This window comes from Numida meleagris, chromosome 7 (genome assembly GCF_002078875.1).
Source record: "Numida meleagris isolate 19003 breed g44 Domestic line chromosome 7, NumMel1.0, whole genome shotgun sequence".
In the NCBI taxonomy this organism is placed as follows: domain Eukaryota; kingdom Metazoa; phylum Chordata; class Aves; order Galliformes; family Numididae; genus Numida; species Numida meleagris.
Window position 1 is genome coordinate 4,031,487 of NC_034415.1, and position 10,211 is coordinate 4,041,697.

At 56.2% G+C, this 10,211-nt stretch overlaps 2 protein-coding genes across 5 annotated transcripts in view; both read left to right on the forward strand.

The window, feature by feature from the left end:
• LOC110402651 (1-phosphatidylinositol phosphodiesterase-like) lies at positions 63–3,318 on the forward strand. 2 transcript variants are annotated; one of them, XM_021405009.1, is made up of 3 exons: positions 63–1,479; positions 1,578–1,743; positions 2,667–3,318. In XM_021405009.1, the coding sequence occupies exons 1-2, from the start codon at positions 642–644 to the stop codon at positions 1,706–1,708; spliced, it is 969 nt and encodes a 322-aa protein (XP_021260684.1). In that variant the 5' UTR covers positions 63–641; the 3' UTR covers positions 1,709–1,743; positions 2,667–3,318. The 2 variants fall into 2 exon arrangements, with proteins under 2 accessions (XP_021260684.1, XP_021260683.1); XM_021405008.1 differs by having other exon boundaries at positions 63–1,743.
• LOC110402650 (P-selectin-like) overlaps positions 4,188–10,211 on the forward strand; it is an 11,291-nt gene continuing 5,267 nt past the window's right edge. Inside the window, exons 1-5 of one of the 3 annotated variants that reach the window (XM_021405006.1) lie at positions 4,188–5,697; positions 5,962–6,052; positions 7,661–8,041; positions 8,113–8,220; positions 10,146–10,210. In XM_021405006.1, the coding sequence (XP_021260681.1) occupies positions 5,620–5,697; positions 5,962–6,052; positions 7,661–8,041; positions 8,113–8,220; positions 10,146–10,210 (723 nt within the window). In that variant the 5' untranslated portion in view covers positions 4,188–5,619. Of the gene's footprint in view, positions 5,698–5,730; positions 5,873–5,961; positions 6,053–6,426; positions 6,515–7,660; positions 8,042–8,112; positions 8,221–10,145 lie in introns of those variants that run through there. The other 2 variants (XM_021405005.1, XM_021405007.1) reach the window with 2 other exon arrangements.

Consider the following 10,211-nt stretch of genomic DNA (forward strand, 5'->3'; position numbering starts at 1 on the left):
GGCAGTGTGTCACGCCAGCGGGGGTAGCAGCAGAATGCCTACACCCTCGGCCTGTGCTGTCTCTCTGCTGGGGTCAGTGCAGTGACAGCCCTCACAGATAGTGTCCTAGAGGCCACCCCACTCTGCATCCCCAGAGAGAGGTCACAGGAGGGTTACTCGGGGGGGGTCCATGACCCGTCGAGCCTCAAAGCCCTCAGGGCAGCATGGTGTGAGGCAGCCATGTCCCGAGGCAGGCAGTGAGTCACCCCCAGGTGCTGCCTCCAGCCCACGGGGCTCACAGCTCAGCAGTGATGGCAGCTCCAACCAGCTGTGTCTTTCCGGGTACAGGCAGCTTCCCAGGGCCGTGAGGCGCCCGGTCCTGTCTGTCCTGATTCCTGGGGAGGGAGGTGTGCAGCCTGACTGACTGTTTTTGGGATCAGCCCGGCAATTTTCCAGTCTGCTGAGCTCTCTCCTTGGTGAGGAGTGAGCCCGGATCCCTGCAGCACGTGCCACATGAGGAACATGACGTGTGTCACGAACGTCACCCGGATAATGGCCAGCATCCCGCTCAGCATGCCAGTCACTGCCTACACCCCATCCAGCAGGCTGCACCCCACCACCACAGGCAGGCTCGGTGCCGGGGTGTCGGTGTTTGCTGCAGCATGGACACACGGTGCCGGCACAACGCAGCGTTCGACAGCACGGCCCAGCCAGCGGCCTGCTGCCCCGACTGGATGGCAGCGCTGCCCGACGCCCTGCCACTCTCCCGCCTCTCCATCCCCGGCACGCACGACTCCCTCAGCCTGTTTGGTGGCCGGCGCCTGCGCTGCCAGAGCTGGGGCCTGGAGGCCCAGCTGGCGGCCGGCGTGCGCTTCCTGGATGTGCGCTGCAAGCTGGAGCGGGGCGAGCTGCGCATCTACCACCTGTGCACTTTCCAGCGGGCCAGCCTGCGGGGCGTCCTGCGCCGCACCCTGCGCTTCCTCCGCGCCCACCCTAGTGAGGCCGTGCTGATGCGCATCAAGGAGGAGCTGCCCTTTTTCCCACGGCCCCGCTTCGCTGCCCGGCTCCAGCGCTGCCTGCTGGAGGAGAGCCGGGGCCGGCTGTGGTGCCGGGAGGAGGTGCCCACGCTGGGCCAGGTGCGGGGCAAGATCGTGGTGCTGGAGGCGCTGGAGCGGGCGGTGCTGGGCATCCCCTATGAGCGGCTGAGCATCAGTGATGCCTGGAATGTGCTCTCGCTGGAGAGGAAATGGGCACGAGCACAGCGGCACCTGGACGCAGCGGCCAGCGGGGACCCTGCCACCATGCACCTCACCTTCTGCTCCGGCAACGGGCTCTTCACCTGCCCCGAGGACGTGGCCCGCTTCGTCAACCCTCAGTGCTACCAGCACCTGCAGCACTGCTCAGGGCAGCCAGTGTGCTGGGGAGTGGTCATCTTGGACTTCCCTGGGGCAGGCCTGCTTCAGCTCATCATTGAGAGCAACGCCCCAGGGAAGAACAGAGGTATGCCAGCAGACCCTGGCACCCCAAACACACCCCAATGGCAGCGGGGACGCGTGCTGAGAGTGGCACCACTGGGGCCGGTGTCCCCCACACTGCAGGCAACCTCACGCGTCAGCCGACGGACATCGATGCAGAAGGGTGCCCGGAGATCCCGTGCAGCACTGAGACACCTCTATGTGACATCCGTGTGACAGCGGTGGAGCCGGCAGTCAGAGGTGAGCAGCCCTGAGCTGCCCCTGTGTGTGCCATCCCTCCAGGAGCCAGGTATGGTGTTAGTGAGATGGGGGCGATCCCCAGCATGGGTCTGGGTCAGCAAAGTCCCCAGCAGAGCTGGAGATAGAATCCATCATAGAACCGTTTGAGTTGGAAGGGACCCTTAAAGACCATCTGGTCTGCACTGAACAGGGACACCCACAGCTCTATTCAGTGCTCAGAGCCCCATCCAGCCTGACCTCGGGTGTCTCCAGTGATGGGGCACCCACCACCTCTCTGGGCAGCCTGTGTCAGTGCCTCACTGCCCTGACTGTAATAAACTTCTTCTTTATATCCAATCTAATCTCCTCTCTTTTCATTTGAAACCCTTGTTCTGTCACAGTAGACCCTGCTAAAGAGTCTGTTCCCTTCTGGGATAGGGGATGGGATGGAGGGGAACGGTCCTGCTCTTAAATGTATCCAGAGAAGGGCAGTGGAGCTGTGAGGGGTCTGGAGCACAAGTCTTAATGGGGAACGGCCAAGGGAATGAGGATGTTTCAGTTTGGAGAAGAGGAGGCTCAGGGGAGACCTTATTGCCCTCTACAGCTACCTGAAAGGAGGTCATGGTGAAACGGGGGTCAGCCTCTGCTTCCAGATAACAGCGATAGGACAAGAGGGAATGAGGAGGTTCAGACTGGATATTAGGAAATGTTTCTTCTCCAAAAGAGTGGTGGTGCATTGGCATAGGCTGCTTGGGGAGATGGTGGAGTCACCATCCCTGGAGGTGTTCAAGAACCATGGAGATACGGCACTGATGGAGGGACAAGTTAGTGGGCAGGGTGGGGGTGTGTTGGAGTTGGACTAGATGATTCTATGATAAACCACAGATGTGGGAAGCCAGAACATGGAGAAGGAGGAATTAATTTCAAAGTGACAGCAAAATACTGAGAACACCCTTCCCCTCATTATTTTATGTGGAGTTCTTTTCTTTGCAGGGTCTTGCCCCAAAAGTCAGGACTTTGAGAGAACCAACCAACCCTCAGACAAGCAGCAGGACCAGAATGCAGGAAAGACGTCTCCTCAGCTCTGCACCCAGAAGGCAGCAAGGAGAAGAGCGCTTTCCAAGGAGTGAGGTCCTCAGGAGCAGGAAAATAACCAAGGTCCCAGGGCTGAAAGCATCAAAGTGCTGCTGGTGCCAAACACGAGAGGGCAGGAAGCACAAGGCTAAGGCTGGAGAGAGAGGAAAGCTCAGCCCCAGGCTGCCAAAAGGTGAAGAACGAACACGCTCAAGGATGCTTCTGTGTGCAGGAAAATGGAGCTAACCTTGCTGCATGGCCAGGGCTAACTCCGGATTTCCTGGCAGGAGGAGAGGACATTGTTTGCTCCCCGGGGCTGGCTCTGGCCTGAGGCAGGGCTCTCATGGCTGAGTGCATTCATCCGCTCGCCTGCAGCGAGCTCTTTGCAGAGCTGCATGGCTGCGGAGCCAGGTCTGCTGGGGAGAGAGCCAGGTGGGCCACACAGAGCCAGAGTGAGGGGAAGGGAAGGGGCAGAGAGGGCCAAAAACATGCTCGGGGGATGGGCAGCAGAATCTGCCTCTGGGCTTGCACTCTTGGAAATAAGAAGACTGCATTAAAGCATTAAACCAGACTGTCACAGTATGTGCACTGGTGATGTCCAGGGGACACAAGCAGAGCAGTGGGGGCAGTGAGTAGGGCTGGGTAGGACAGGATGCCCCAGGCTGTACTCACCCTGATAGTCAGAGCCACTTGTTTACTGCACACTGCACCAGCACTGAGATAATGTTTGAATTATCTCCACCCCCGCCATCCTGTTTGGCAAACCTTTACCCATGCCAGGCACGTGCTGCTGCTGCAGCCAGGCACCAGGAGCCAGCCCCAGCGGTGCACAGATGGCAGCGACACCATACAGCTCTCTGTGCATTTGTTGCAGGGTGAAGGCACAAGGCTGAGATCTCCAGGGTCAGATAAGTGGATCTGAGGGGCATCAAAAGGGCAAGGAGGACACGGTGTGGTGGGCAGGGGCCCCAAACCCCGCTGCACTCTGCTGCCAGGGTTGTTCCGCCTGGGGTGTGCCAGAGACATTTGGGGACATTCCCATCCTGGCTTAGCAAATCAGTGCTACCATCTCGCCCTGCCCTGGTTGGGGTGACATTTGAGTAAACATGTCTTCCTGTGGCCAAACTGTTATCACTTTCAGATTCTGAGAAAGATTGTACCAGGTGCTGCTTTCTTCCAGTGCTGCACTGCAGGGGCACCAAGGCGAGATGCACTCAGTGGCATCTCCCAGCTCGGGACCACTTTGGGGACAAAAAGCCCCTGTGGCAGCACTGTGGAGGGGGAGCCATCTTCCAGCCCATGTCCAGGAGGTGTCTCCAAAGCATCCTGGCTCAGCACAGGGCCTGGAGATGGGGCAGCATGGGGGGGTGGTGGGAGCAGGGGTGCACCCGCTGGCTGCGCCCTTTGGGGGTTCCCCGTGTCTCTGTGCCTCGGGGGCTGCAGGAGGTGCCCAGGAAAGTGCCTGTGATATCACCAGTGGCAGCTGCACTGGGCGGGCTGTGTCAGGATGAGTTGGTTCCTCTGCGGTTTGCAGGGATCATTGCTCAAGGAGAGGAGCGGGCTGTACTGCCAAAAACAAGGGCAGTGTGCCTGGTGAGGGGCTCCCCCCAAGCGGCAGGGGAGCACCCCACTCAGCCCTGCAATGCCAGAGAGGCCTACAGGATCCCTGTGAGGTGCACATGCCCCACAGCATGCCGATGCCTGCACGGGAGCCAGCCTTGGAGGCCACCAGCCATGCAAAACAGGGATTATCTAGCTCCCAGGAGAGCTGCAGAACTGATTCCAGAACTCAGTCCCCTCTGCCACACGAATCCCTCTCCTTTACCTGCAAAGCATCACCCTTGGGTATGAGGCTGTGTCCTGCCCCTTGCAGTGGCGGCCTCTGGGTTTCATCCAGCTCACTTCTGCATTTACAACAACACCAGAGAGCATTTGTAGCAACAAAAATAAGGTGGGAATATTTCTTTTCTATTGTTCTGCTCCACTGTGCCCTGTGCCAGCAGAAGTGAAACCAGCAGGGGCACAGCCCGTTTTCCTCCTGCCTTCCCCTGGGGCCGAGCACCCTGCAACACACCTCTGACTGTCCTAGCACAGCAGCAGCTTCGTCCTTCTCAGGGGACCATGGCTTCCCGAGGTGTCCCCCTGCCCAACAGCCAATCCTCAGCCTCTCTGCCCACTGGGATGTCATTCCCTGCCCCAAACTACACTTTCTGCACAGGAGCTGGCATGCGAATGCTGCTGGGTTACTGCAGGCACAATCTAAGCTGCAGCGGTTCCAGAAAAAGAGAGAATTGCAGTAGAACATTTTGCAAGGATGATGACAAAGAACAGGAACCAAATTTCATTTACATTGGCCAAGTAGAAAATCACTGTAATGAGTTATGGATTTTGTGGGTGGGTTCCTCCTTTTGTGTTGTGTGAGTCCCACTGGAGCATCGTTTATTTATCTGAAACTGGAATATGCATGTGACCCGAAGGGCTCCTGCCTTTGCTTTCACTGGAAATGAGTGGAGCAATTCCTGCAGAAAACCCTGCCAAAATGATATTACTTAGAAGTAGAATATGTGTAAAAATAGATTTATGGTGATGCAAAGGAGTGTTCACAATGGAGCACCTTCCTGAAGCATCGATAGAGGATCATAAAGGGCATTTAATGGGGGGAAGTTCCCCCGTCCTGTTTTTGGACCTTTCTCATAAAGATTTAAAAAGGCAGAAACAGGAAAATACATTGTTTAACTAATTGGTCTTGAGTGGTATATGACAACTGACAGCCTGCACAGGATGCGGGAGCCACACACCACGCTCCTGCTCTGCCTGGCGCAGGTCCGCACGCCTCGTCCTGCTCCGTCCTCTCATCGCCACTGCCACTGACATGGTGGGTCGGAGGGCTCTGGGTGGCCACGCACCAGGCTGGCCCCTCGCTGGGTTCTTGGTCCCCAGCTGGCAGCAGGTTCGTGGAAGAGGGGAGTGCAGCGGGACAGGATGCGGGCTGGCAGCAGGGCTGGGTCAGGAGGGGAAGAGGCTGAGGGGAGGGAGTGATGCTCTGTGGCTTGCAGGAAGTGCGAGCAGCGCTGCCTGCCCAGGGCAAGGGCCAGGCGCAGCGGGCACCCTGCAGCACCGGCGTGGTAGGTTTGCCTGCTCTGTCCTGCAGGGACAGCTGGGTTCCCTGCAGCTGGCAAGGATGGATGCTCATGCCCCTCTCCCTGGCATGCAGGGCACCACGGTGGGACAGCACTGCGCTCGGAGGATGCGGGCTCTCAGCTCTTGTGGCATCTGGTGCCTGGGCATCGCTGCCTTCGCATGGGGTAAGGTGCCCACTGTGACCTCATGGGAATGGGAAACCGGAGAAGGGCAGCGGAGTTATTCTGGGGGCCCCGCAGACACGTGGCTTTGCTGCTTGTAAGATATTTCCTTTTCACATTGGCACTTCATGGAGCAAGGAATCTGCTCTGTCCTAGAAATCCTTTGTGGTCTGGATCGGTTTACAAAAGACCTTTTGCAAATCAGCTGAAGAGCAGAGGCAAAAGCAGAAGTGTCAGGAGGAGCCTGAGATTTAGGTCTGCAAGGAAAACAAAAATACAAATGCACTTTGAGTGCTGCGAGCACTATGCCCAACTGCACAGGGCAGGAAGCATTGGGGGCTGCCAGGGTTGCTAATGGAATCCAGGTGGGGTTCAGCTCAGGTGGGTGGGGAGAGGTGAAACAGGGCTGAGCACATGGGGCTGTGGGATTTGGAAGAATGGGGCAGGAGGGTGTCTGGAGGACAGGTAGGCTGTAGTTGTGCTCTTTGGTCTTTTCTGGGGTCTGGTCATTCTTGGGATTCTTAGGGGAGGTGGTGGGGGCAAGGGCAGGCTCCCAGTGGTTGCCCTGAGTTTGTGTTCTGGGAGCCCATAGGAAGTGAGGAGCTGGGCTGCTGCTGGAGAGCACTTTTTTCTTGGTTTTGTTTAACAATATGGGTAGTCAGATCCTCCACAAGGAAAACCAGACAAATTGTAGGGATTTTGCATAGGAAAATGTATAGTAACTGGCCTAGTTAGAGCCCTAGCTAGATTTGTGAAGACCTGTATTTGCATTTAATCTGCAATGCCCAGGCCTTTGCCTTCATAATGAAAGGCTACGATGTGCTCTCCTGTGACAGGGTACCCCAGGCCTGTTGTTTGGAGTGACTTTGCTCCCCACCTTGCTTTTGGGCTTCTTTCTGCAGCCGTGGGCATACTTGCTTCTAGGGAGAAGGGAGGAAGATTTTCTTGTGGCAAAAACTTCTTGATTACATCAAGCTGTGGTGTGAAACAGAAGCAGTATTTCATCAAAGTGCCTTCCACTTCTGGGCGTAGGTTCCAGTTAATGTGGGCTTTGCCTTGCCTGGTGAGCATGGCCAGGACATGAACTACTTTCTGCAAGGCTGTGTTTTGCAATGCAGTAGTCTGCAGCACTTCAGGCCACCTCTGGATCAGGGATGCAGCATGGCACAAAGATGCTTTTGGGCATGGGGGCATGTCTTCTTTCTTGTGCAAAACTGACCCTCCTGTAGAATTGTAAATTAAATAAAGAAGGGGAAACAAACAACCAAACAACAAAACCACACATGAGGAACAATTTTGCATTTGTAGAAGGAAATGTGTTTTAAGGAACTCTTTGAGAGATCTTTATGAGGAGGGGAGCCCCAGCTCTTTCCCACCTTCTTCATTTCTGTGCTGCCCCTCTGTCCCACCATGGCTCATTCTGCCATGCCAGATCCTTACATGTCTCCATGCACCCTCTTTGAGCCCTGTTCTCATCCATGCTTTCCCCATTTTTTCCCTCTGCTTGCTGGTGGCTCTTGGCCCTGGTGCCAGCCTCGTGTCCCCACTCACCCTGTCCCCAGTCCTGCACTGTCTTCCTACAGCAATCCCAGACCACATCCTCTCCCACAGGCATGGTGATGCAGGTGGGGGCCTGGACATACAGCTACAGTGAGAAGGACTACAAGTGGGACAATGCCAGGAACTACTGCCAGACCTTCTTCACTGACCTGGTGGCCATTCAGAACAAGGAGGAGATTGAGTACCTCAATCGCACCCTGCCCTATCATAACAAATACTACTGGATTGGCATCCGCAAGCTGGGAGGCACCTGGACCTGGGTGGGCACCAAGAAGGAGCTGACTGAGGATGCAGTCAATTGGGCCACTGGGGAGCCCAACAACCGCCAGTTCAACCAGGACTGCGTGGAGATCTACATCAAGCGGCAGCCAGAGGCAGGCAAGTGGAATGATGAGCCTTGTACAAAGAAGAAGAAGGCACTGTGCTACAAGGGTGAGTGGTGAGAACATGGGGAGGGCTGGGAACAGGGGAGGGCACCCCTTGATCATGATCAATGTGCACAGCCTCCTGCCAGCCCCTGCTCTGCGGCCTGCATGGCGACTGCATGGAGGTCATCCAGAGCTACAAGTGCAAGTGCCACCCCGGCTTCACAGGGGAAAACTGTGAGAATGGTGAGTACCCGGCAGGCTCTGCTTGGGGCTGAAGTGCTTGTCCTGGATAGTGCAAGGGGCTGCATATCCCAAAAAGCCCCCTCTCTTCTTGCTGGAGAGCTTGAGCCCCAGCGAAGCTCACGGGTCTGTCATGCCACTGACAGGCTGTGGCCACATCTCTCCCAGCCGTGCAGTGCTCCATGCTCTAGCCCAGAGGAGCACACGTGAACTGTAGCCATCCCTTTGGAAACTGCAGATGCAGCTCCACCTGCACCTTCTGGTGCCCAGAGGGGTTTGAGCAGTGAGGTGCAGATAAGCTGCAATGCCTGGCTGTGCAACAGTGGTCGGTGGAGACCTCCATGTGCACAGATAGGTACTGCCATGGACTGGCGCTCTGGAGTGTGGCTCTGATGCCCAGCAACACTCCCACAGTGGGTTCTGGCGTGTAGATGCGGCAAACCTTTGCAAATTCCCACATGCTGATGCTTGCTCCCTGTTTGTGTCAGGGCAGAACTGGTGTCCTGGCACTTCCATCATCCTAGAGGCTCTCGCTGCTCCTTGGCAAGGTGCTGGGTACTTCCGAAGGACTTGAAGGAGCTGTCACACGGCTGGGGGAAGGGTGCACCCTGACAGGGTTGGGCAGAAGGGCAAGAGGCGGTAAGACGGGAAGGAAGAGGACAGTCAGGAAACCACTGTGGAGAGAAAGCCACAAAAGAACTGAGCTGTGGTGTGTTGTGCAGAGAAAGTCTTCCTGTTGGCATCTCGAGGGCTTGTAGCTGCTCTGCTGGTGTCCCAGAGGCACTGAGCTGTTCTGGGTTGGGGCGTGGAACCCCGCTCCATCTGCTCTGTACAACAGGTCTACGTGTGGGCACAAGGATGTGACAAGTTGAGACCTAGAGTAGGTACAGGACACAAAGAGGTATCTCCAGTATGGAGAGCCCCAGCAGTATATACATTTTTAAAACCAGCAGATTGCCTTGCAGTTAGCGCTGCCAGTGAGGCAGTGCTAGGAAGGCCTGTGGCCCAGGGATTTCTGCAGCTAAGGGAGCAGGCACCAAGGACTGATGTGATGTCAGTTTTGTGGAAGTCCCCCCATGCACCATCCAGCAAGTTGCTCTGACCTTTCCTGCTCCTGGCTTTCCAAGTTCCCACAGCTGGTTTTCCAGAGCACAGCACTGTTTTTTCCTGCTTATTGTATAAGGGATTTTTCTTTTCTGCAAAAAATCAGCTGAGTTGGTTGCCAGTGCTGATAACGGAGCTGCAGTAGTGAGCGTTGCCAGTTGGGTTTACTCCAACACCGAGCACAGGCTCTGGCTATGGCAGGGTTGGACATGCCCTGGGCACTACAGGGACATGGGACGGGATGGCTGTGCTCACCCCATCCTCACCAGCTCTGCCTGTGTCTGGTTGTAGCCATCACCTGTCCTGCACAGGTGGATCCTGAAAGTGGCTGGGTCAACTGCTCCATTCATACGGAGCCTTTGCCTTCAATTCCATGTGCACCTTCTCCTGCCAGGAGGGCTTTGAGAGAACAGGATCAGAGAAGCTGTGGTGCACAGCTGAGGGGGCCTGGTCAGGGCCCCTCCCTAGATGCAAAGATAGAGCCAGTGTGCCTGGGATCTGGGCTGGGAGGTGGGGATCCTGTAGGGAAACAGGCTTTGTGGAAGGTGCCCATGGTCCTTTGCCATGGGGTTGTGACCCAGAGAGTGCCAGCGATAAATCAGGTCCTGGTACAGCAACAACTGCCTCTCATGTGGAGCAAAAATCACTGTACCAACTGTGCTACCACCATGTCCAAGGAGGTGAGGCTTGCCATCTGGTGTTGAGGTAAGCAAGGTAGATCAAAGACATGCCATCACAAATTTGGATTTATTAGGCTGGGATTAAGCACTAATCCCTGGCTTCAGTTCCACCCAAATCTTGTCCTGAGACCTGTTCTCTTGCAGCTGTAACCTGCCCAGTGCTCACACCTCCAGAACATGGAGAACTGAACTGCTCCCACCTCCATGGAA

What these genes read in the sequence shown, in the direction of transcription:
- LOC110402651 (XM_021405008.1), top strand. Translation starts at nt 642, where the DNA reads ATGGACACACGGTGCCGGCACAACGCAGCGTTCGACAGCACGGCCCAG.